Source organism: Narcine bancroftii, chromosome 1, assembly GCF_036971445.1.
Source record: "Narcine bancroftii isolate sNarBan1 chromosome 1, sNarBan1.hap1, whole genome shotgun sequence".
NCBI classification, from domain to species: domain Eukaryota; kingdom Metazoa; phylum Chordata; class Chondrichthyes; order Torpediniformes; family Narcinidae; genus Narcine; species Narcine bancroftii.
Genome location: NC_091469.1, coordinates 154,224,002 through 154,251,313, shown reverse-complemented (window position 1 = coordinate 154,251,313; position 27,312 = coordinate 154,224,002). Strand labels below are relative to the sequence as shown.

At 47.8% G+C, this 27,312-nt stretch overlaps 1 protein-coding gene across 5 annotated transcripts in view; it reads right to left on the bottom strand.

Moving 5' to 3' along the window:
* poln (polymerase (DNA directed) nu) overlaps window positions 1-27,312 on the bottom strand; it is a 512,442-nt gene that overhangs the window by 337,703 nt on the left and 147,427 nt on the right. For all 5 annotated transcript variants that reach the window (XM_069942252.1, XM_069942280.1, XM_069942271.1 and 2 more), the window contains 4 exons: window positions 17,743-17,855; window positions 16,289-16,446; window positions 11,569-11,637; window positions 9,985-10,045 (listed from right to left, as the gene is read on the bottom strand). In XM_069942252.1, the coding sequence (XP_069798353.1) occupies window positions 9,985-10,045; window positions 11,569-11,637; window positions 16,289-16,446; window positions 17,743-17,855 (401 nt within the window). The remainder of the gene's footprint in view (window positions 1-9,984; window positions 10,046-11,568; window positions 11,638-16,288; window positions 16,447-17,742; window positions 17,856-27,312) is intronic.

Sequence of the window (27,312 nt, the reverse complement as noted above, 5' to 3'; positions counted from 1 at the left end):
ACCTCGCTCACCGCAACTTTCAGGTCACCTCGCTCACCGCAACTTTCAGGTCACCTCGCTCACCGCAACTTTCAGGTCACCTCGCTCACCGCAACTTTCAGGTCACCTCGCTCACCGCAACTTTCAGGTCACCTCGCTCACCGCAACTTTCAGGTCACCTCGCTCACCGCAACTTTCAGGTCACCTCGCTCACCGCAACTTTCAGGTCACCTCGCTCACCGCAACTTTCAGGTCACCTCGCTCACCGCAACTTTCAGGTCACCTCGCTCACCGCAACTTTCAGGTCACCTCGCTCACCGCAACTTTCAGGTCACCTCGCTCACCGCAACTTTCAGGTCACCTCGCTCACCGCAACTTTCAGGTCACCTCGCTCACCGCAACTTTCAGGTCACCTCGCTCACCGCAACTTTCAGGTCATCTCGCTCACCGCAACTTTCAGGTCATCTCGCTCACCGCAACTTTCAGGTCATCTCGCTTACTGCAACTTTCAGGTCATCTCGCTTACAGCAAGTGTGTAGCTTTGACTAAACACAAGCAGAAAGGGGAGAAAACTATGGCATTTTCCCCTGGGAAATGTTTCATGGTATTGGATGATCAGGAGCCTAAACAATCCTTGCCTTTGGACCGAGATCACCAGCGCCTGTCTCCATGATCAACAGGCATCCTCAGAATACATATCAGGTTAAACAAGAACAGCAATGGCCTCCCAGTGGCCAATCATTCTACACACCAGAGCCAGACTGACATGCCTGTCCATAGCTTCTTATTGCCAAACCGAGGTTACCTGCACATGAAAAGATCAACACCTGTCTCCAACCAGACAGCATCAATATCAACCTCCAATTTCCATTAACCCCCTCCCTGATCTCTCTCCTTCCCTATCCCTCCATCTCCTTCCAGCATCCCACCTCCTTCCGTTTCTTAACTCTCTGTCCTCTCCCCCTATCACTTCTCAGCTTCCTTCTCTTGTACCCACCTGCCTGTATCCACCTATGACCTCTTACCTGTTAGCCTGAACTCCTCCCCTTCCTCTTCTTCCCTCCTCCTCTCCACACCTTTTTCTTCAAACTTCTTTTTTTCCAGATTCAAGTCAAGTTTATTGTCATCTGATTTCACAAGTACAATCCGATGAAACAGCATTCTCTGATCCTCAGTGCAAAACAAGCAGACACACCACCAGACATAACACACATACAGACAAACAATATATATGCAAGACAAGTATTCATAAATGCAAATAAATAAATGAATATTGTTTCATAATTATGAGAGTCTCGGATGGTTAGTTTGAGCAGTTCCTTTGGTCGTTCATCTGTCTCACTGCCTGGTGGTGCAGGCTCTGATATTCCTGTATCTCTTTCCTGATGGGAACAGCTGAAAGATGCTCAGTGCAGGATGGAAGGCATCATAGAAGAGTTCCTCAGTGATGTTGCACACCCTCTTTAGACAACGATCCCGGGGAGGGGGGGTGTGGAGGAAGACTCCATTAATCCTCTCTGCCACTCTTATCGGCCCGTGGAGTGACCTTCAATACATTTCTCCGCAGCAACCGTACCACACTGTGATGTACTCTTGATAGAGCTCCTGTAGAATGTTGACGTAATGGTGGCCAGTAGCCTTGCCCGCTTCAGTCTTCTCAGGAAGTGCAGTCGCTGTTGAGCCTTCCTGACAAGTGAGGAGATTCCTGATGAAGGGCTCAGGCCCGAAACATCAACTGCCTTTTACTTTAACCAGCAGGGTTTCTCCAGCACTTTTGAGCACTGTCGCTCATCAAACTAGGACAGTGGGACAATTAAATGGTGGTGTGCATCACACAGAGCTCTCCTTTTGTCCACTGTAAAGATTGGGCTTGAAGGGGGCAGAAATGAACAGAGTGAAAAAGTGCCAAAAAAATTAAGACTCTAAAAATCGAAATAGAATTGGAATACAGACAGGTTGATGAATCAATTGAACAGAAATGGAACGATAGCAAGCAACTGATTGACCTATGTGGCTTCAGTATTCCCAGATGCTAACTGGGAACTAAATATATCGTAAAGTAGATTTACAAATCACTTGCTTTGAAGGAGAAAACAAACATCTGATAAAAAAAATATCAGCAAACACTTTGGGGCCGTCTAACCAATCTGAATTTGTTGAGGAGATAACAAAGTGCATTGATGAGGGCAGTGCAGCAGATGTGGTTTGGACAAGATCCCAAATGGTGAGGGAGGTGGTGGGTTGGTCCTAAAGGTTAGGAGGTTAGGGTCCATGGGATCCAGGGCAAGATGGCAAATTGCATTCAAAATTGTCTTGACTACAGAGGAGAGAGAGTGATGGCTGATGGTTGATTTTATGTTTGGACACCTGTGACAAGCTGTGGTCAGTGCTGGGCCATTGTTGTTTGTAATGGGTGTAAATGATTTAGATGTCAATGAAGGAGGCATCAGTAAATTACAGTTGACACATAGGTTAATTGTTATTAACAGTGTGGAGAGTGGTCTTTAGATGCAGGATGATATTGGCATATTGATGAAATAGCCTGAGAATTGGCAGATGGAGTTCAATTCATACAAGGTCTGAACATACATAGAATACTACAGCACAGTACAGGCCCTTTGGCCCTCAATGTTGTGCTGAACTATATATTCCTACCCAAAAGCAATGAAGCCCTTCTTACCTCAAAACCCTCTATTTTTCTTTCATCCATGTCTAAGAGTCTCTTAAATGTCCATATTTCTCCAGCCTCCATCACCACCCCTGGCAAGGCATTCCAGACACCCACTACTCTCTGTGTAAAAAAGCTTATCCCTGATGTCTCCCCTAAACTTTCCTCCCTTTGTAATGTGAATATATCTGAGGTGATGCAGTTTGGGAGCAATTAAGGTTGGGGCCCACACCATGAATGCTAAGGAACAGAGGGATCTTGTTATGCAAAGGTTCTTGCAGATGGGAGTGTGGTAAATTACAGGGTAAAGAAGGACTATGGGATGCTGGCCTTCATTAATCAAAGCACTCCAACTTAATATAAACCTCAGATGGAGCACAACATGCAGTTCTGGTCACCCCACTGAAAGGAAGACATGAGAGCACTGGAGAAGATGAAGAGGAGATTCACCAGGACATTGCATGGAATATTATATTTTATATTATGTATAGATAGGTGTTTGGAAGATACATTGTGGGGTTTTTTTTAGTGTAGGTCACAAACAAATACAAACACTTAAAAACAGATCTCATTTAAAATGCCTGGGCTCTGCTCAAGCCAGACAGTTCAAGCTCAGAATGCCTTTGCAAAAACGTTGAAGAATGCCTAGACTTTACAAGTAGGTGGTAATTGGACATGCTGGAGTAATGGATTATTGTCGTTTTAGAAAGCAACAGATGAACAGACTCGAAGATTATGTCCGGTACCGCAGTCTGTCTGAATGCAGTTTGCTGTTCCAAGAGGGTCATGTGGTTTTGTAAGCAGAGAGAGTTCAACAGGCTTTTCTCTGAGAGAGAGAGTTAAGTTCTACAATTCAGTAACAGCAGCTATAGAACTAGAATATGACAAGCTGGCAAGCTGGTTTGAAACTCCATTTTGAAGATGGGTTGTGAGTTCTTAGTTCAGCCTGTCAAAGCTGGCTGGCTGTATAATGTTTCACTTGAAATAAGGGAAACAAAATGGAACTCTGTGGTGACCTGAAAGAAAGAGGTTATCATCTGGGAAACCCTGATGGGGCAAGTTTCTTCAGCAAGACATTCGGAAGGAATCGGTTTGTGTCCGACGAACAACAAATCTCTCTCTGAAAACCGACAAGAACCTTCAGACCGATAACCATTTACCTTTCAAGCACCAAAGCCTGGTGAACTTTATAAATGTTAAATTCTGTGCTCAGTAGAAGAATTGCCCAATATCGGTGAACTTGGAGGAGTGGGAAGTGAGATTGGACTGTGAATCAAAAAACTTTTCTGAACTTACACACACATCGCATACACATGTGCTTAAAATTAGAAGGGGGTTGTAGAGCTCGTCGAAAGAACCAAAGACTTGTTGATCCAAACCAAGGCTTTTATTAGCAAAAGACCGGAGCTCTTCACAGGTGGCCGACCAGTCCGGAATGATCCGACCTGGCTAGGGACACAACCCTTTAAGGCCCAAACAATAGGTGTGGCTTAGCTCTCAGCCAATCGCTGTAAGCACAGTCTAGATACAGTAACTATATACACTATGTACATTGGTGATAGATCTGTACTATCACATTCACCCCTTCTTGGAGAATTGACCCGGGAAAAAAAAAAAAACAAAAACGAGGGAGAGAATGAAAAGGAAGGGGTAGGTCAAGGACTGTAGCGGTCAGGGGGTCTGACCATCCGGCGTGACCGCCGTGGTGCCGGGATTGGGGTCGCTGGAGTGGTGTCACCAGCGGGCTCATCGGGTGCGACTGCTCCGTCGCTCAATTCCCCAGTCGTTTTGTCGGCAGGGTGGCCCGAGTCATTGGGGTGCTGTTGGTCCTCCTGTTGCGGCACGGGGCCTGGAGCATAAGGAGTTGGGGGGTTTGCTGGGTCTACCGCGTCCTGAGCTAGGTCCCGCACCGAAACAGTGTCCTCCCGCCCGTCTGGGAACTCCACGTATGCGTAATGTGGGTTCGCGTGGAGTAGAGTCACTCGGTCGACCAAGGGGTCATTCTTTGAGTGCCGGACGTGGCGTCGCAAAAGGACGGGGCCAGGGACGGTGAGCCATGCCGGTACAGTGGTTCCCGATTCGGATTTCCTCGGGAAAAGGAACATCCTTTCGTGGGGGGTGGCATTTGTTGCAGTACATAGGAGGGAGCGGATGGAGTGTAAGGCACTAGTGAGAACCTCCTGCCAGTGAGAGGTGGGGAGACCTTTAGACCGGAGAGCCAGTGTAACCGCTCTCCATATGGTGGCATTCTCCCTCTCGACCTGGCCATTACCGCGTGGGTTATAGCTCGTGGTCCTGCTTGAAGCAATGCCACACTCCAGAAGGTACTGTTGCAGCTCTGCACTCATGAATGAGGACCCCCTATCACTGTGGATGGAATTGGGGTACCCGAAGATGGTGAAAATACTGTGAAGGGCCTGTATCACTGAGGTGGCAGTGGTGTCTGGGCAGGCCACAGCGAATGGGAAGCGGGAGTATTCGTCGATGGCCGTAAGGATGTAGGTATTACGGTTGGTCGACGGTAGGGGTCCCTTAAAGTCTACGCTAAGACGCTCGAAGGGGCGGGTGGCTTTGATGACGTGGGAGTTATCCGGACGGAAGAAGTGGGGCTTGCATTCGGCGCACACCGAACAGGCTCGGGTCATGGAGCGGATCTCCTCAATTGTGTAGGGTAAGTTGCGCGCCTTGACAAAGTGAGCAAACCTAGTGACCCCTGGATGACAGAGCGCCTCATGGAGTTTCCGTAGTCTGTCCATCTGTATGCTGGCGCACGTCCCCCTGGAGAGCGCGTCAGGCGGGTCGTTGAGCTTACCAGGCCGGTACAGGATGTCATAGTTAAAGGTGGAGAGTTCGATTCTCCATCTGGCGATTTTGTCGTTTTTTATCTTACCACGCTGGGTGTTGCTGAACATGAAGGAGACCGCGCGTTGATCAGTCAACAGTGTAAAGCGCCTCCCAGCGAGGTAATGTCTCCAACGACGTACCGCTTCAACTATGGCCTGGGCCTCCTTCTCGAACGAGGAGTGTCTACTCTCCGGACCCTGGAGGGTTCTGGAGAAGAAGGCTACAGGCCGACCGGCCTGGTTCAAGGTGGCTGCCAGGGCGAAGTCGGATGCATCGCTCTCGACTTGAAACGGGACAGACTCATCGATCGCGTGCAGCGTCGCAACAGCGATGTCAGATTTGATTCGATCGAAAGCCGCTGTGGCTTCGGTCGAGAGGGGAAAAGAGGTGGTCTTGATAAGAGGACGTGCCTTGTCGGCGTAGTTTGGAACCCATTGTGCGTAATAAGAGAAAAGGCCCAGGCAGCGTTTGAGAGCTTTCTGGGTATGTGGGGGGGGTAAGTCCATTAAGGGACGCATGCGGTCAGGATCTGGCATGACTATCCCGTTTTCCACCACACAACCTAGAATAGCGAGTCGTGTGGTCCGGAAAACACACTTGTCCAAATTGTAAGTCAGGTTTAGCTGACGGGCAGTTTGAAGAAATTTGTCTAGGTTGGCGTCATGGTCCTGCATGTCGTGGCCGCAGATGGTGATATTGTCCAGATACGGGAAGGTAGCGGTTAGCCCGTTCTGGTCCACCATCCTGTCCATTTCCCGCTGGAAGACCGCGACACCATTTGTGACCCCGAATGGTACCCTGAGAAATTGATATAGCCGCCCATTCGCTTCAAAGGCCGTGAATGGTCGGTCCTCGCAGCGGATCGGGAGCTGGTGGTAGGCCGAACGTAGGTCAATAGTGGAGAAAATGCGGTACTGGGCGATCTGGTTCACCACATCCGTGATGCGTGGCAGGGGGTACGCATCCAGGAGTGTGAAGCGGTTAATGGTCTGGCTGTAGTCGACCACCATCCGTAGTTTTTCCCCATTCTTGACAACCACCACCTGGGCTCTCCAGGGGCTTGAACTGGGTTCGATGATGCCCTCATCCAGCAATCTACGCACCTCACTCCTAATGAATTGCCTGTTTTCGTAACTATATTGCCGACTTTTGGTGGCCACAGGCTTCCAGCCAGGGGTGAGGTTTGCGAAGAGTGCTGGCGGGGCAATCCGGAGTGTGGAAAGGCCGCAGGATTGGCCCCGGGGCACGGGGGCGGGTTGCTCGGGTGCTTCGGGAGTGGGGCGATGGCAGACCGAGAGGGGGGCGTGGGGTCCCCCAAAGTGTAGGGACACCGTTTGGAACTGACACTGGAAGTCTAATCCCAGCAACACTGGGGCGCACAATTGGGGAAGGACGAATAATTTAAAGTGGGTGACCGTCACGCCCTGTACTTCCAGCGTGGCGATGCAATACCCCTTTATCCCAGTCGAGTGCGACCTCGTCGCTAATGAGATCCTCTGGGTAGTGGGGATAATGTCAAGTCCCCAACGGAGGGCCAGATCTGGCTGGATAAAACTGTCAGTTGACCCAGAGTCAAATAAGCAATTGGTGTAGTGTCCATGCACTTTAATCAGTTCCATTGCTCTGGTGAGGGGATGAGAGCATTGCTGGTTTAATGTTATTGAAGCAGTTGACAGGCGAGTTTTGCGCGATGACGTCACGCAACGGGATGACGTCACGCAACGGGATGACGTCACGCAACGGGATGACGTAGTCAACGCTCGAGGAGCAGGTTGGAGAACCTCCCGGAAGTGCTGTTGTGGCGGGTGAATGGTAAGTAGTGGGGTTTGTAGTTGCTCGTGATCGGTGGTCGGGCCCTGGCGGTCGTCAGCGATGGACACTAGGGTGAGCACCTGGTTGGCCGCGGGGGTGGCTGCGGCGGCGGTAGCGTCGGCCCCGGGGGTGTCTGTGGCGGCAGCAGCAGCGGCGGTAGCGTCGGCCCCGGGGGTGTCCGTGGCGGCGGCAGCAGCGGCTGTAGCGTCGGCCCCGGAGGTGTCCGTGGCAGCGGCAGCAGCGGCGGTAGCGTCGGCCCCGGGGGTGTCTGTGGCGGCGGCGGCAGCAGCGGCGATAGCGTCGGCCCCGGGGGTGGCTGTGGCGGCGGCAGCAGCGGCGGTAGCGTCGGCCCCGGGGGTGTCCGTGGCGGTGGCAGCAGCGGCGGTAGCGTCGGCCCCGGGGGTGGCTGTGGCGGCGGTAGTGTCAAGTGTTCCGCACGGGGGCGAGAGGCAGGCCATCACCATGGTTGCGACGGTGGGTTGCCCCTTCCGGGTTCGGCGTCTCCGTGACGTCAGGCGTTGCCGTGCAGGGGAGCCCTCGCTCTCATTGGACGAGAGCTCTGGGGAAGAAGAGTTTGAATGGGATAGTGGCGGTTGAGCTTCACACGAGGCACTGTGTTTGCTGGCGGCCATTTTAGACCTACAGACTGCAGCAAAGTGGCCGTTTTTAAGGCACTTCTGACATCTGGCTTTTCTTGCTGGGCACTGGGATCTGCTGTGCTTGTCCCTCCCGCAGAAATAACATTTCGGGTTCGCACGGGGCAGGGTAGCAGCAGCCGACAGGCCGTCAGGGGTAGGGTAGAAGGGCACTTTACTCACATCAGAACGAGGGGTCCAGTCCCTAGAGAGCTCGGTGGACTTTAAGGCTGCATCCTCCATTGTGATTGCAATCCGGGCCACGTCCTCTAGTTTTTCTACCCCTTGTTCGAGCAAACGCAGCCTCACTTCGTTCGATCGGAGCCCGGCCACATAGGCATCCCGGACGAGTTCGCTAGTGATCTCGGCAGCAGTTTTGTCCACACAGTTACAGTCCTTGCCCAATGCCTTTAGTACTTGTAAATATGCCCTGCTGGACTCACCGGGCTGTTGTTTCCTCGACGCAAGCATGAGCCGGGCATGAACTCTGTTCACCAGTTGATCATACAGTCCTTTCAGTACCTTTATGGCTGCGGTGTAAGTGGTCTCATCCTGGATGTTCTCGTAGACTCTCAAGGACACCATAGACAGCAATGCTGTTAGACGCTGGTTATCCTCCTCTACCTGAATGAATCTCAGGAAGTTTTCAAAGTTCAGCAGCCAGAACTTAAAGGCTTTGAAGGCTGTAGCTGACTGTGGGTCGATATCAAGTTTTTCTGGCCGAGTTAAACGCTCCATCCCTTTCAAAAAAAAATTCCTTTTGCTAATAAAATTGTAGAGCTCGTCGAAAGAACCAAAGACTTGTTGATCCAAACCAAGGCTTTTATTAGCAAAAGACCGGAGCTCTTCACAGGTGGCCGACCAGTCCGGAATGATCCGACCTGGCTAGGGACACAACCCTTTAAGGCCCAAACAATAGGTGTGGCTTAGCTCTCAGCCAATCGCTGTAAGCACAGTCTAGATACAGTAACTATATACACTATGTACATTGGTGATAGATCTGTACTATCACAGGGGTTAAATCAGGTTAAGTTAGAGTTTGATCCTGTTTTCATTAAAGATAATTAAAAGCAATTTTTGTTTAAGTAAACATTTGTCTTGGTGAATTTCTATTGCTGCTGGGTTTGGGGGTCCTCTGGGCCCATAACAATGCAATGTTTTAATTATGAGGGGAGACTGGAGAGGCTAGGTCTGCTTTCCTGCGAAAGGTGGAGGTTATGAGGGAGTATATAAAATTATGACTGGTATAGAAAGGGTAGACTGCAGTAAACCTTTCTCCTTTTCAGAGGTAGATAAAACTAGAGAGCATGGATTTAGGGGAACGAGGTCAAGATTTAGAGTGGATTTGAGGGGGTGCTTCTTCAGCCAGAGTGATTGGATTCAGTGCTGGAGGAAGTGGTGGGTGCCTGGAATGAATTGCCAGGGGTGGTGGGGATGCTTTTAGATACAAACATGGACGTAAGAAAAATAGAGGGTTATGGGTGTAAGAGAGATAAGGATGGGCTAGGTTTATAACATCGTGAGCAAAGTGCCTGTACTGTGCTATACTCTTCTATGTTCTGTGAGTCGCTGACAGTGTTTGACTTCTTGGCTCATCTCAGCATTGTCCTTTCCTCACGTGTGCCATGAGGAAGGAGGTACAGGAGCATGAAGGCACAAGCTCAATGTTACAAAAACCCTCCGCCCTCAGATTTTTGAGCAGACAATTAATCTATGGACACTACCTCACTTTTTCTCAATTTTTAAATCTTTTATTTACAGAATTGTAATTTATAGTAATTTTGCATCTTTTTCTGCACAATACTCCTGTCGCAAAACAACAAATTTCATGACACTTGTTCGTGACAATCAACCTGATTCTGATTTTGAAGATGAAGGCCGCCCCCCCTCCCCCACTCCAAGTGCTGAAAAGTGGGATTAATGTTGATAGGTGCCCAATGGCCTGTTACCATGACTTTGTGACTAATGGAACAAAAACAAAAACGGACTCATTCTCCACCCATGTGCTCTGGACAACACTCGCACAGACCCTCCATGACTGCTCACCTGCCAGAACGGGGATCAATCGCAACTCCACTGTGCAATATAGCATCCATAGGTGTTGGCTCTGTGGAATGGAGAACAGAGCAACATTAGATAATGAAGCGTAAAATAATCCTATAGAAGCTACCCTCCGTTTGAATTATAAGGGAATTAAGGAATTATGGGTCATGTCAGGAAGTTAGAAGTCCAGGTCCAGCCATCATGCTGAAGAGCAAAGGAGCTTCTTCAGATTGCTGCATTTGGGGCTTGTTGGCCTGCTTTTCAATCACACCTTTTGGCTGCTAAACACTTTAGGATCTTCTGAAAGTGTGGTTCAAATGGGAAATTCTTTTTAAACATGCTTGTTGTCAAGGGATCAGAGTCTATCCCATTGCTGCACTTTTATAGTTGGGATTTAGGTTTTGGTGACAAGGCTAGCATTTATTTCCCATATCTAATCTGCCCTCGAGAAGGTAGTGGAGAACAGCATCCTTTATTAAAATTTTTTTAATTTCTGGTACTACGAGTCATATCAATAACAACATCCACAAATGATCAACAATATATACACAGTGACATTTCCTCTTTATCCCCCCTTTCATCCCTCTCCCCCTCCCCATCCCCTTTCAAAATCCAATAAATAATAAAACAAATGAAAGCAAGAAATAACAAAAAAGTCGTTTCATCCACTTTCACATATTTAAATCTTATTCTGCACCTAATTATGTCGTTTTAAGAGATGGAGGTTTGTGGTCGACATTCTCCGATGTATGTTTCCCAAATTTGTTCGAATAATGTACACTTGTCCTTCAGACTGTATGTATTTTTTTCTAATCGAATACCACTGTTGTATTTTAAGGCTTGTTTCCATTTTCCAAGTTGTCAGAATGCACTTTTTTTTTGCTGCTGTAAGCGCTTTCATAATAAATCTTCCAACTGGAAGAGTATGGCGAGAGAACAGTATCCTTGAGTCTCTGCAGTCCCCCTGGTCACACTAGGCAAAGTTCTCCAAATAAAATGGACTGACCATGGAGCAGTAACATTGCTGCAGCAGGGAATAGTGCCTGCAGAGAACAGAGTTTGGTTGTAGACAGTGTGGTAGCAACCTTTGCTACACCATTAAATGGAACACTATTATTGCTGGAGAAACTCAGCGGGTAGAGCAGCATCAGTGGGCCAACAGGAACAGTCGGTGTTTCTAGCCGGAACCCTTCATCAAGTCGGTGTCCTTCCTTCCATCCTAATGAAGGATACTGAGTCTGAAGTTTCCTGCGGATGCTGCTCAACCGGCTGAGTTCCTCCTGCAGGTTATATTTCGCTTCAGGTTCCAGCATCTGCAGTCTCCCGTGTGTCTCTGTGTAATTTTGATCTCGATGTACAGTTCTGCTGTCCAGATTCATTTCCTGTCCTGACTTTCTCACAATGAGGGGATCTGCCCAATAACCTGTCTGGTAAGGGCGTCAAAGGTTAATGGGGGAAAAGGCAAGGGAATGGGGTTGAGAGGAAAAATTAGCCAAGATTCGAATGGCTGGGCAGATACGATGGGCTGATTTGCCTAATTCTGCTCCTGCGTGTTACGGACTTATGATTGTAGAAGGTAACTCTTGCCTGTAATTTAGCACGGAGATGTATCATGAGGCAGTGGAGAGTGAGAAGGTCAGCGCAGAGTTCCTGCAACTTATAAAACAAAGTAGAAAAATTAAACAGCTTCCATTTTAAAGTGCCTTCAAACACAGCAAAAATGTTATCTCACTGTCAAATGATAATTACCACCCCCAGCCCTGAAACGTCAACAGGTCTCTTCCTCCCACTGATGCTGCTTGACGCAGTGAGTTCAATCGAGCATCACAGCACAGTAAAGGCCCTTCAACCCACTGAGTTCCTCCAGGAGATTGGGTTTTACATTTTTTAAAAAAGTTGTCAATGCTTACTGGGCGTTGCGGATGTCCTGGAATGGTGGAGTCCATCCGTTCCAGTGATCATCCACCTTCGGCCCCATCAGCTTCTTTTTAGTAATCATGACTACATTTACTCCTGCCTCCAGACCCTCTCGGGTTCCCTCTTGGGTCACTGACCCAAAATATCTATTTAGTTCATTCGCCATTTCTTTGTTCCCCAGCACCATTTTCCCGAGGTCCAACGTTCTAGTGGACAGCACAGTTAACATAGGTAGGCAGTAGGGTTAGCGGCGTAGCTAGCACAATCTGAATCCAGTGCTGTCTGTTGGGAGTTTTTACGTTCTCTCCATGTCTGCGTGGGTTTCCTCCTGGTGCTCTGCTTTCCTCCCACCTTTCAAAACGTATGGGAGTTGTAGGTTAATTGGCCAGCATAAGCATGTGGACCAGAAGAGCCTGTTACTGTGCTGAACGTCTAAATTTTAAAATAATTTAATTCCCTGCCACGTGGGTTATGGATTTGATTCAGAGTCTAATGGCTTTGAAAGGATTTAATAGACAGAGGGAATGCAATTGCAAAAACCATAGAATAATTGAACTACTCAATGGAGAATGAGGCCAGTTGGTCCATCAATAACAGGTCAGCTGAAGATGGTCTTGAGGTTAATCCCATTTCCCATCTTTAAATCCAGTGCCCATCAGATCATTGTTCTTCAAGTGTTCATCCAGGTACTCTCTAAATGCAGTGTGCTCAGAAATGTATACTGAATAGATGTATTCTTAATACTGAGTGTGTCAGGCCAGCCAGCTTTTCCATTTCTAAAATTTTTGAGTTATTTTCATAATTCCATCCCCTTTAAAGTGTTAATCACTTAGAAAATCTATGAAACTGCCTGTTAGTGGATAATCAAAGTGGTGTCTCTCTAATCTCAATGAATCAGAGTTTAGTTTATTGTCACATGTACCGAGGTACGGTGAAAATTTTAGTTTTGCATGCAATGAAAAAACATCGCCACTCACAGGCACCATTTTAAACTTTAAAATTTACAGAGAACAGTGAAATCAAAGTTATAAGATTAATCACATCTGACAGGCTGTGGAAACAGGAGATTGAAAACACAAACCTCCAGATTCAAGGACAATTTCTTTCTGGACATTATTAGACTCTTGAATGGACATGGGTAAAACATTGCGCTGTTTTAACTTTTCACTATACATTGCTCTTCGACTTTTTAACACGACACCCTGCACTCTTTGACCGACTGTACCACTACACCCTGCACTCTTTGACCGGCTGTAACCCTACACCCTGCACTCTTTGACTGGCTGTAGCCCTACACCCTGCACACTTTGTCCAGCTGTAACCCTACACCCTGCACTCTTTGACCGGCTGTAGCCCTACATCCTGCACTCTTTGTCCGGCTGTAGCACTACACCCTGCACTCTTTGTCCGGCTGTAGCACTACACCCTGCACTCTTTGACCGGCTGTAACCCAACATCCTGCACTCTTTGTCCGGCTGTAGCTCTACACCCTTCACTCTTTGTCTGGCTGTAGTCCTACATCCTGTACTCTTTGTCCGGCAGTAACCCTACACCCTGCACTCATTGACCGGCTGTAACCCTACATCCTGCACTCTTTGACCGGCTGTAGACCTACACCCTGCACTCTTTGTCTGGCTGTAACCCTACTCCCTGCACTCTTTGACTGGCTGTAACACTACACCCTGCACTCTTTGACCAGCTGTAACCCTACACCCTGCACTCTTTGACCAGCTGTAACCCTACACCCTGCACTCTTTGTCCGGCTGTAACCCTACACCCTGCACTCTTTGATCGGCTGTAACACTACTCCCTGCACTCTTTGACCGGCTGTAACCCTACACCCTGCACTCTTTGTCCGGCTGTAGCCCTACATCCTGCACTCTTTGTCCCGCTGTAACCCTACACCCTGCACTCTTTGACCGGCTGTAGCCCTACACCCTGCACTCTTTGACCGGCTGTAGCCCTACATCCTGCACTCTTTGTCCAGCTGTAGCCCTACACCCTGCACTCTTTGACTGGCTATCACACTACGCCCTGCACTTTTGTTTTATTATTGAACTATCGTATTTTTAAAAAACACAATGCTGGAGAAACTAAGCAGGTCACACAGTGTACCTTATATTACAAAGATAGAGATACATAACCAACATTTGGTTCTTGAGCTCTTAATTACATATGAGCAAAATTCAGGCAGGCGCCTGAATAAAATGGTGGGGGACTGGGGCAGGGTGAGGATCATAAGCCTATCGGGAAGATGTAAAAAGTGGGTAAGGGAGGAAGGGTACAATAAGTAGAGGGGGATAACTCTGTGAATGGAGGGGGAAGGGGATGGAGAGCTGGAGGAAAGGAGATAGAGGGCTGGGGAAGAAAGGGAGAACAAGAGTGGTCCAACAGAAACCAGAGAAGTCAATGTTAATGCCATTTGGATGGAGAGAGCCCAGTCAAAATATTAGGTGTTGCTCCTCTAATTTACGGGTAGCCCTGGTTTGGCAGTGCATGAGCCCATGGACAGTCATGTCAGCATGGTAGTGGGGCGCAGAAGTGAAATGGTTGGCCACTGGGAGATTTCCGTCATTGGTGCATACAGAGCGCAGATGCTCAACTAAGTGATCTCCCAGTCTGCATTCAGTCTCTCCGATGTAGAGAAGACTATAACGGATATATTAAATGACGACCAAAGATTCACAATTGAAGTGTTGCTTCACTTGGAAGGACTGTTTGTGGCCCCGAATGGTGGTGAGAGAGAACGTTTGGGCACGTTTGGCACTTGCTGTGATCAAAAGTGAAGGTGCCAAAAGGAGAATTAGTGGGAAGGGATGAGTGGACGATGGTGTCATAAAGGAAGCGGTCCCTATGGAAGGCAGAGGGGAGGAGAGGAGAAAATGTGTCTGGTGGTGGGATCATATGGTAGGTGATGGAAATTGCAGAGGATGATATGTTGGATGCGGAGGCTTGTGGGGTAGAAGATGAGGACCAGAGGAATCATGGTTTTATTGCCTCTGCGGGGAAGGGGGCCAAGGCAAATGAGCAGGAAATGGAGGAGATATGGGTAAGGCCTGAGTTTAGGGTGGTGGAGGGGAAGCTACATTTTTGGAAGAAGGAGAACATTTCAGATGGAAGACTTCATCTTGGAAACAGATGCAACAGAGACTGAGAAATCAAGAGAAAAGAATAAAATCCTTAGAGGGGTAGGGTGTGAAGAAGTATTGTGGGAGTTGGTAGGTTTGTAGAAAATGTCTATTGAAAGTTTGCCTCCCTAGATAGAGAGAGAAAGATCAAGAAAGGGAAGCGTGTCACCAGACATGGACCAAGTGAATTTGAGGTCAGGGTGAAAGTTACCAGCAAAAGTGAATAAAGTTGATGGGGTTATAATTGTGTGCATGATGCAGCATCGAGGTAATCATCTATGTAGTGAAAGAAGAGTTGAGGAGACTTGTCTATGTAGGCTTGTGCATGGATTACTCCACAAAGCCAACAAAAAAGCAGGCCTAGCTAGGACTCTTGTGGGTACCCATAGTTAATCCTTTGAGTTGCAGAAAGTGGGTTGAGTCAAAGGAGAAGTTACTGAGGTTGAGAACAAGTTCTGCTAGGCAAAGGAGGGTGGTGGTGGAGGAGAATATTTGGGTCTGTTGTTAGGAAAGAAACAAAGGGCTTGAGACATTCTGTATGGGGGAGGAGGTGTAGAGATATCGGATGCCCACGGTGAAAATTAAGTGGTCAAGTTCAGGGAATTGGAAGCTATTGAAGAGATGGAGGGCATGTGAGGTATTGCAGATGTAATAGGGAGGGACTAGACCAGGGAGGTGGAAATGGATTCGAGGACTGATGATACTCATTCGGTGGGGCAGAGACATGCGGAAACAATGGGTCTACCTGAATAATTTGGTATGTGTATCTTGGGTAGAATCAGGCAGTGCAGGGATGGGAAACAATGAGTTGGAAGCCGTATGTAGGCAGGCACCCGATGTGAGCGAAATGTAGGCAGGCGCCTGAACAAATTGGCATGGGAGGGGCAGGGGACAGAGCACATGCCATTGACAAGAGTTAATAGGTGGATAAAGGAGTGAGGGCACAAGAGAAAACACGAGGGGGGGGGTTGGTATATTTGACAAAAGACAAAGGAGGAAAAACCCAATACCCAACCCCAACCAACCAATTTTCCCCTGCAAAAGCTGCAACCGTGTCTGCCTGTCCCGCATCAGACTTGTCAGCCACAATCGAGTCTGCAGCTGACGTGGACTTTTACCCCCTCCATAAATCTTCGTCCGCGAAGCCAATCCAAAGAAAAGAAATGCCTGGATAGCACGCAGAACAAAGTTTTGCACTGTGTCCTGGTGCACGTGATAATAAACAATTCAACACAATTTGATTCAATAACTTAGAGACCAACCTTTGAGTTGCCAGTAGAATGAGTGTTGGAATGAGTCAAGACTAGTGATGAAGATGTCCCACAGTGTTTAAGTACCAATCCCTTGAAGCAGGGGGAAGTGTCAGTGGGTTCCAATAACCAGCCAGCAATCTGCGGGTCCAGAATTTCCCAGCTACTGGCTGAAGGAAAGCAGAGGAGTCTTGAAAGATCTCGTCAACATTTCACAGAGCTATAAACATATGGCATCTTCACAGACCCATCAATGGTTCATTATTGATATCTACTGTGCCTTGCAAAATACTTCTTATTGTCTTAAATATCTCAGGATGTCATTTTTTTTCCCACTTTGCACTGACCACTGGCCCATTTTGATCAGAAAAGATTTGAAATATATTAACTTGTGGAAGAAGGTACAGAAGACTGAAAACACAAACCTTCAGGTTCAAGGACAATTTATTTCTGGACACTATCAGACTTTTAAATGAACCTCACATTGATAAAAGATTATGTCCTTGCACTGTTTTAACTACATATTTCTCTTTACTTTGTGTAACACTACACCCTGCACTCCTTTTAACACTATAATGCCCCTAGATAATTGAACTTCAGTTTCATGGTAACTTCATTGGAAGTGCAATGAGCGAGTTTGTTCTTTGGCACTTTCATGCCAATCCATGACAGTAGTCACCTATGAACATTCAGTTCCATTGAATTAGATCCAATAAAATTGCTGAAATTAGTGAAAAATATGATTGATCCTCACACACGCGGACACACACAGTTAGGGTGGCATGGTTGACAGCGCCAGTAACCTGGTTCGAATCCCACGCTGTCTGTAAGGAGTTTGTACATTCTCCCCATATCTGCGTGGGTTTTCTCTAAATGTTCCGCTTTCCTTCCACCATTCAAAAAGTACAGGAGCTGTAGGTGAAATGGTGTATTTGGGCGGCACAGGCTCGAGGCAGAAGAACCTGTTACGGCGCTGCATGTCTAAATTAAATTTAAAAATTCAAAATTAAATCAGTGATGTAAGGTGAATTCTCTGACACCTCCAACCTTCTCCACCCCCCATTAATTCTGTCTATTGCTCTCTAAATGCAGACTGACCTATTGGGAATTTACAGCAGTTCTTCCTTTCGATTCATCTTTCCAACATCAGCTGTGTTTTGGCTTTAATCCACTTAATTTTGGAACTCTATTTATCCCTCTCCCTTGAGTTTCTCCAATGCCTGACCGGAGAGACTATGCTCACTCGGAGCATTAAGAAGTGAAGGCACAGACCGTGAGGCTGAAACAGGGGATGACTGCTGCGTGAAAGGAGTTCATTTAGCTGCCGGAGTTATGCTGGCTCTTTGTAAGATCAGTCATTGAGGACAACTTCACCATCTTTTTTCTCACTGGACCCCAACCACTTATTGCTTTCTACACCAGGCAGAGCACAGATCCAGCATCTGAAACAAGCTGCAGCACCGTACCTTGCTTCCAGCACACACTATCCGCACAGTACTGCAGCACCGTCCGTAACAGGTCCTTGGCTTTAAAAGCAATAATGCAGCCGTTGCGACCCAGGATATAAAGCAGCAGTGTTCTGGAGATAATAAAATATTATCAGTGCTACAAGCAAGATGTTAACCATTCAGTTAAAACATAGAACATTGCAGCACAATACCTGCCCTTCAGACCACAATGTTGTGCCTATTTACTCCACAAAAATCTAACTTTCCCTCCCTCACACCCATAACCTTCTATTTTTATTACATCCATGTGCTTGTCAAAGTGTCTTTTGTATGTCCCCATTGTACCAGCCTCCACCAACACCCCCAGCAATGCATTCCAGGCACCCACAACTCTCTGTGTAAAAAGGTTTGAATAAAAAACTAATTATTGTTTAAATCATGGCAAGTCAGTCCCACAAATGATTCTCAGCAAGAGTCTGCATTCATTGAGGAAGGAGTTAGGATGAGGTATGTAGATGGTGAGGTAGGAGGTAAAGGAACTGATTTGTTTAATCAATCTTGTAGAGTTTTTTAAGGACATTACCAGGAAAGTTGATGATGAAAAGGCTGTGGATGTTGTCTACATGGACTTTAGTAAGGCCTTCGACAAGGTTCCACATGGGAGGTTAGTCAGGAAGGTTCGGACACGAGGTATTCATGCTGAAGTAGTGAACTGGATTCAACAATGGCTGGATGGGAGAACCAGATGATTGCTTCTCAGACTGGAGGCCTGTGACGAGTGGTGGGCCTCAGGGATCGGTGCTGGGGCTGTTGTTGCTTGTCATCTATATCAATGATCTGAATGAGAATGTGATGAATTGGATCAGCAGGTTTGCAGATGACATTAAGATTGGAGGCGTTGTGGACAGCGAGGAAGATTTTCAAAGCTTGCAGATGGGTCTGCACCAGCTGGAAAAAATGGCAGAATGAATTTAATGCAGATAAGTGTGAGGTGTTGCACTTTGGAAGAATAAACCAAGAAAGGACATACATGGTAAATGGTAGGGCACTGACGAGTGTAGTAGAACAGACAGATCTGGGAATACAGATATATAATTTCCTGAAAGTAGTGGTGGATTAACTACCACCAGGGCTCTACACTGAGCCACCACCACCCACCCCACCCCTGCAGTGGCGTATCTGGGGAAAATGACACCTATGGCAAGCACTGAAATTGTGCTCCCCCCCCCATTAAAACTTACTTCAACCCTACACCCCTCAACCATCCCTCACCACCACCACTATATCCACTTCGCCTTCCATACCTCTACTTGCCAATGTAGAAGCCTAAAATAGTCATATCCAATGTTGTGTTGGATATATTGAGATATTAGAAAATAATCTACAACTTAAAAAATACAACAATCATTTCAATTTAAAAGAAACCCTCTGCCTATTTCAAAGGCCAGCATTCGCTGAATGAAAGTAGCATGTGGTGCTCTCCAGGCCAGAGTGGAGCAACCAGAGTTAAAGGTGTTGAGTGGCTGTCGCCATCCCTGTGAGCACCCTCTCTTACCTTCGGTGGAAAGGTGACTGTCAGGATCGAAGCTCCTGACGCCAACTCCGAACCCTACGCTCGGCTACACCAAGCTCCTGATGCTCAACTCAAAACCCTCCCTTCGGCCTACCACACACCAGAGCTCCAGCATCAACTCCAAACCCTCCCCTTCGGCAGTCGGCCTATGGGGGCACACCTAATCTCCCGATACCGACTCCGAACCCTCCCCTTGATCTACTACCGCACATACACCCCAAGCGGACGTGGTAAACAGAGAGTGGTGTGGCACATGGCTCCTGAGGAACCGCAGAGACCATTGCCATCCCTGCTCACAGCGGAGGCACCCACTCTGGGATGCTGTTGCAGCCCGATTCTGATGGCGCGGCGGTACTCACCTTGCTCCGGACACAAGCTGTTGATGGGTAACAGTCTCCACAGCTAACATGACTGTGGCATTTATTCTCAAAGCAACAGTTGCTACCAATCTCTATTCGTGTCACCTGCTGCACAATGTTACTGCCCCTGCAACCCCCAGCGTCTATTTTTATTGGCCATATGCCATGCCCTCCACACGGATGCCAGTGCTTCATTGGCCTGTCGGGCAATCAATCAAATCACAAATGGGCCCCTTTCCTTTTGGGCCCAGAAGCTTCAGCCTATTCAGCCTAATGAATAATCCACCACTGCCTGAAGTGGATCACAGGTGGATAGGGTTGAAAATCAAAGTATTGTATAGGAGGGGATGTTATGGTAAGGTTGTAGAAGACATTGGTGAGGCCAAATTTGGAGCATTATGTGCAGTTTTGGTCACATAACTACAGGAAAGATATCAGTAAGATGGAAAGAGTACAGAGAAGATTTACTAGGATGTTCAGGAACTGAGCAACAGGGACTGTAGAAGAATGAGAGGAGATTTGATAGAGGTATTTAAAATCATGAGGGGGTAGACAGAGTAGATGCAGATAGACTTCTTCCACTGAGGATAGATGAGATACAAATCAGAGGACATGGGTTAAGAGTGAAATGGGAAAAGATTAGGGGGAACTTCACACAGCGAGTGGTGGAAGTGTGGAACAAGCTGCCAGCTGAAGTGGTGAATGTGGCCTCAATACTTAAATTTAAGAAGAATTTGGACAGGTTCATGGATGGAAGGGGTATGAAGGGCTATGGATTTGGTGGAGATCAGTGGGACTAGGCAAAATAAATGGTTCGGCACAGATATGAAGGGGAAAAGGGGACTGTTTCTGTGCTGTATTGTTCTATGGTTTTATGGCTAACTCTTCCATAGACCCAGAGCAGCTAAAATGAGACCCTCTTCAGTCTTCTCCCATGGATATTCACATTCATAAGGCCTTAAGACCATAAGACATAGGAGCAGAAATAGGCTATTCAGTCCTTCAAGTCTGCACAACCATTCTCCTACTCAGTCACACTGCCCAGCCTTTTCCCCTTAACTTTAGATGCCCTAGATTATCAAGAACCTATCAATCTCTGCCTTAAATACACCCAATGACTTGACCTCCACAACCTCCTGTGGCAATAAATTTTGCAGGTTTACTACCCTCTGACTGAAGAAATTCCTCCACATCTCTGTTTACAGTAAACATCCTTCAATCCTGAATTTGTACTCTCTTGTCCTTGACTCTCTCAACATGAGAAACAATCTTTCTACATCTACTCTGTCCATGCCTTTCAACAATTGAAATGTTTCAATGAGTTCTCAAACGTCTTTGGTTTTAATTAAACAGTGAGCAATGAGATGCTGGAGGAACTCAGCGGGTTCAGGTAGAACCCATGGGTTGAAATGGTCAGTCAATGTTTCAGGTCAGGACCCTTCATTGAGACTAATGCAGGAAGAGGTGATATTGTATATTGAGGCGGGGGGGAGGGAAGAAGTTGGGGAGGGGCTAAGAGGTAATAGGAAGTGAGAGAGGTGGAGAGACATTTAAAGTGAGAGAACACTTTTGGGGGTGGGGAGAAAGGTTAGAATGATCAGTAACAACAGGATTGGTCATAGCTTTACAAGATGTCAACAGGTTCTTTGACCCAACTCAGCCATGAAACCAAACAGTCTAATCAGCTTGTCATATTTTGCTACACTCAGCCCATATCCCTCTAAACTTTTCCAATCCACGTTCCTGTCGAAATGTTTTGTAAACTTTGCATTTTTACCCATCTCCCCCACTTCCTCTGGCAGCTCATTCCATATATCCACTGTCCTCTATGAGAAGAAGGTGACTCTCAGGTCCCCTTGACATTATTCCCCTCAACCCTTAAATCTATTCCCTTTAGTTTTGGATCTGCTATCTTGGGGAAAAGAGCATGGCTATTTACGTTATATAAGGCCCTCAAGATTTTATAAACCTCGACAGGATCACCCCTCAAGTTCCAGGGAGAAAAGCTGGATTGGGGTAACATGAAAGTTGAAGTTTTTAATTTCAAGTTTATTTGTCACAAAATACCTAGTACAGTGAGAAGGAAGTAAAACAGGAAAGTCTGCAGACACCGTGGTTGAAGTTAAAACACAATGCTGGAGAAACTCAGCAGGTCAAACAATGTATTTTTTGTAGCAAAGATAAAGATACATAACTAACATTTTGGGCTTGATCCCTTCATCAAGGTTCATCTTTATCTTTACTATATAAGGTACAGTGAAAAGGGTTCTTCTGTGGGCAGACTAACAAGTTATCTCTGACATTCAAATACTGCACAATCTACAGAGTATACAATTGGAAAGAAAAGGAAGATTAGCACCAAGCAAGGGCAGCATGTGGGGTTCATTCAGGACCCAGATGACTGCAGGTGAGAAAATGTCTTTAAGCCTGTTGATACAGAAATCATTAAGATGTAGAGGCCTGCCACCACGGCAATCGAGCCGGCGCTCCAGGCATCGAGCGCATCTAAAAACCACCACTGGTCCTAGCAAGCAAACTGGCTGATGAACAGCTAGACAGCGTATGGGCCAGCACTGGTCCCACTGCACAGCAACAGACAAGGACAGCGCACGGGGAAGAAGGTATTATTATGTAGAAATGTTCCCGCATGTGAGAAAACCATTTTTGTTGTGCGGATCGTTACGTCAGCAAAAGAGGGAAACAATGGGAATGCAAACAGTATAAAAGTCAGGTTTGAGCCTCTAATAAATGAAAGCTATACCTGACAACACTACTGTGTGTGTCTTTCTTCCAAGTAGCAATGATGATCCTTAAAAAAGACAAAGATCTACTAACACCATCTTCTTATAGACCCATTTCACTGTTAAACACAGATTATTTTCTTCTTCTTTCTTCTTTGGCTTGGCTTTGCGGATGAAGATTTATGGAGGGGTAAATGTCCACGTCAGCTGCAGGCTCGTTTGTGGCTGACAAGTCCGATGTGGGACAGGCAGACACGGTTGCAGCGGTTGCAGGGGAAAATTGGTTGGTTGGGGTTGGGTGTTGGGTTTTTCCTCCTTTGTCTTTTGTCAGTGAGGTGGGCTCTGCGGTCTTCTTCAAAGGAGGTTGCTGCCCGCCGAACTGTGAGGCGACAGGATGCACGGTTTGAGGCGATATCAGCCCACTGGCGGTGGTCAATGTGGCAGGCACCAAGAGATTTCTTTAGGCAGTCCTTGTACCTCTTCTTTGGTGCACCTCTGACACGATGGCCAGTGGAGAGCTCGCCATATAACACGATCTTAGGAAGGCGATGGTCCTCCATTCTGGAGAGGTGACCTACTCAGCGCAGTTGGATCTTCAACAGCGTGGATTCGATGCTGTCGACCTCTGCCATCTCGAGTACTTCGATGTTAGGGATGAAGTCACTCCAATGAATGTTGAGGATGGAGCGGAGACAACGCTGGTGGAAGCGTTCTAGGAGCCGTAGGTGATGCCGGAAGAGGACCAATGATTCGGAGCCGAACAGGAGTTTGGGTATGACAACGGCTCTGTATACGCTTATCTTTGTGAGGTTTTTCAGTTGGTTATTTTTCCAGACTCTTTTGTGTAGTCTTCCAAAGGCGCTATTTGCCTTGGCGAGTCTGTTGTCTATCTCGTTGTCGATCCTTGCATCCGATGAAATGGTGCAGCCGAGATAGGTAAACTGGTTAACTGTTTTGAGTTTTGTGTGCCCGATGGAGATGTGGGGGGGCTGGTAGTCATGGTGGGGAGCTGGCTGATGGAGGACCTCAGTTTTCTTCAGGCTGACTTCCAGGCCAAACATTTTGGCAGTTTCCGCAAAACAGGACGTCAAGCGCTGAAGAGCTGGCTCTGAATGGGCAACTAAAGCGGCATCGTCTGCAAAGAGTAGTTCACGGACAAGTTGCTCTTGTGTCTTGGTGTGAGCTTGCAGGCACCTCAGATTGAAGAGACTGCCATCCGTGCGGTACCGGATGTAAACAGCGTCTTCATTGTTGAGGTCTTTCATGCTGAAGAAGATTGAAAAGAGGGTTGGTGCAAGAACGCAGCCTTGCTTCATGCCATTGTTAATGGAGAAGGGTTCAGAGAGCTCATTGCTGTATCTGACCCGACCTTGTTGGTTTTCGTGCAGTTGGATAACCATGTTGAGGAACTTTGGGGGGCATCCGAGGCGCTCTAGTATTTGCCAAAGCCCTTTCCTGCTCACGGTGTCGAAGGCTTTGGTGAGGTCAACAAAGGTGATGTAGAGTCCTTTGTTTTGTTCTCTGCACTTTTCTTGGTGCTGTCTGAGGGCAAAGACCATGTCAGTAGTTCCTCTGTTTGCGCGAAAGCCGCACTGTGATTCTGGGAGAACATTCTCGGCGACACTAGGTATTATTCTATTTAGGAGAATCCTAGCGAAGATTTTGCCTGCAATGGAGAGCAGCGTGATTCCCCTGTAGTTTGAGCAGTCTGATTTCTCGCCTTTGTTTTTGTACAGGGTGATGATGATGGCATCACAAAGGTCCTGAGGCAGTTTTCCTTGGTCCCAGCAAAGCTTGAAAAACTCATGCAGTTTGGCATGCAGAGTTTTGCCGCCAGCCTTCCAGACCTCTAGGGGGGATTCCATCCATACCTGCTTCTTTGCCACTTTTCAGTTGTTCAATTGCCTTATATGTCTCTTCCTGGGTGAGGACCTCATCCAGCTCTAGCCTTAGGGGCTGTTGAGGGAGCTGGAGCAGGGCGGAATCTTGGTCTGAGCGGTTGGCACTGAAAAGAGATTGGAAGTGTTCTGACCATCGGTTGAGGATGGAGATCTTGTCGCTGAGGAGGACTTTGCCGTCTGAGCTGCGCAGCGGGCTTTGGACTTGGGGTGAGGGGCCGTACACAGCCTTTACAGCCTCGTAAAAACCCCTGAAGTCGCCAATGTCCGTGCTGAGTTGGGTTCGTTTGGCGAGGCTAGTCCACCACTCATTTTGGATCTCCCGGAGTTTGTGCTGAAGATGGATGCATGCGCGACGGAAGGCTTGTTTCTTCTCTGGCCAGGACGGCTTTGTAAGGTGAGCCTGGTGGGCAGCTCGCTTCTTTGCCAGCAGGTCCTGGATTTCCTGGCTGTTTACGTCGAACCAGTCCCTGTTTTTCCTGGAGGAGAAGCCCAGTACCTCTTCAGTGGATTGCAGTATGGTAGTCTTCAGCTGATCCCAGAGGGTTTCAGGGGATGAGTCCATGAGGCGAATTACATCCTTGAGCTTTGCTTTGAGGTTTGCCTGGAAGTTTCCTCTCACTTCGTCTGACTGCAGGTTTCCAACATTGAACCTCTTTCTGGGGGCTTTACTGTTCCTGGTCTTTGGCTTGAAGTGAAGGTTGAGCTTGTAGCGAACTAGCCGGTGGTCAGTGTGGCATTCCACGCTGAGCATGACCCTGGTGTGGAGCACATCTCATTTGTCTCTTTCTCGCACCAGGACGTAGTCCAGGAGGTGCCAGTGTTTGGATCGGGGATGCATCCAGGTTATCTTCAGGCTGTCCCTCTGCTGAAAAAGGGTGTTTGTAATGACAAGCCGCTGTTCTGCGCAGAGCTCCAACAGGAGGCGCCCATTGTCATTGCACTTGCCGACGCCATGCTTGCCAAGGATTCCTGGCCAGGTTTCTGAGTCTTTGCCGACGCGAGCGTTGAAGTCGCCAAGGATGATAACCTTGTCGGCTGTAGGGGTGCGTTGAATGAGGTTGCGCAGATCAGTGTAGAACTTGTCCTTTTCTGCTTGTTCCACCTGGAGGGTTGGAGCATAGACACTGATGAGGGTGATGCGACGCTTGTTTTGAAGGGGGAGTCGCATGGACATGATCCGGTCCGAGTGGCCTGTCGGGATGTTTTCGAGTTTGGAGGCAATGGAGTTCTTGACAATGAAGCCTACACCAGATAGGCGTCGTTCATCCATAGGCTTGCCAGACCAGTAGAGTGTGTAGCCCGCACCACGTTCTTGGAGGCTGCCTACATCTGCAAGGCGGACTTCACTGAGAGCGGCTATGTCGATGTCAAGTCTGAGGAGTTCAAGTGCGATGAGGGCAGACCGACGTTCAGGTCGGTGTCTGTCGGCATTGTCTAGCATGGTTCTGATGTTCTAGCATGCTAGCTTGAGTTTGTGAGCATCTTTTGAGGGGGAGGCCGTGGAGGGGGAGGACGTGGAGGGGGAGGACGTGGACCTGTCCTCGGGCCTGCGCAAAGGAGCTTTTAGGTGGAGTGCAGTGCGCGCAGTACTGGCCCCACCCTTTACACCCATGGTTTATGTGCCGTGGCCAAGCAAGCTGGGACGTGGCAGCGAGGTCCTTGGGTTGTAGATTTTATATCGAAGTGGCCTTCTCCTATGCAGGTTTCTTACCCGAGCTGAAGGGGCCTGCCTCCCCTCCTAGGTCGGACCATACTGCCCGGACCAGGGCCGAGGCCGCCGCTGCTTTCCCTGTGCCCAGACCGGGGCCGACGCCTCTTACTTTCTGCCCGGACCGGGGCATCCGCCTGCCTCACTCAACCGAGGCCGGGGCCGCCACCTCCCCTTCGCTCTTGCCCGGATCGGGGCTGCCGCCTGCCTCACTCGACTGAGGCCGGGGCCGCCGCCTCCCCTTCGTTCTTGCCCGGACTGGGGCCGGGGCCGCCGCTGCTTTCCCTGTGCCCGGACCGGGGCCGCCACCTCTTTCTTTCTGCCCAGACCGGGGCCTCCACCTGCCTCACTCGACCAAGGCCCTGGCAAATAGATTAGTGAAACATTTGCCATAACTAACAAATAAAGATCAAGTGGACTTTGTGCAAAAAAGACAAGCAGCAGATAACATTGTCAGACTGCTGAGTATAATGCATCTGCTACAAACCAGAAACAAGAGGGGTTTAGTTGTGGCCCTCGATGTGGAAAAGGCCTTTGACAGATTGGAGTGACATTTTTTTATTTATAGTTCTGGAAAACTTGAGGTTAGGGCCAACTTTTATAAATTGGATAAGGGCGCTATACCATGCACCCAAGGCTAAAGTTGTGACCAATGGACAAATTTCTCCAGCTTTCCCACTGACAAGATCAAGTAGACAAGAGTTCCCACTATCTCTAGCCGTGGAGCCACTAGCAGAAACCATTCGACACGATCCAGACATCAAAGGTTTTCGAACAGGGCAGGATGAACATAAAATCAATTTATTTGTGGATAACATACTGATGTATCTGACAGACCGAGCAAACCTGTTGTCTAACCTAGGCTTTACTCTGGAGGTCTATGGGGAGATCTCCAGCTATAAGGTTAATTGGGACAAGAGCAAAACCCATGCCACTTACTAAGGGGGATTACAGACAATATCAAGAAAACAGTTATTTAAAGTGACCACAAAACAGGATCAAATATCTAGGAGTCAGAATAGGCAATAACTTGAATAATTTACATAAACTAAATTATTTCCCCTTGCTTGGGAGAATTTAGGAGGACTTAAATAGATGGATGTCCCTGCCCATAACTTTAGCAGGCAGGGTCAACTGTGTTAAAATGAATGTGCTGCCAAGACTTCAGTACCTCTTCCAGACACTACATGTGGCGGCATTGCCTTGGGGATTCTTCCAAAATTAATGGGCAGTACACGCTGGTACAATACAACTTTCTACACCAACTGTACCTGATTCCACAAAAATTGAACAGATCTAAACCAGA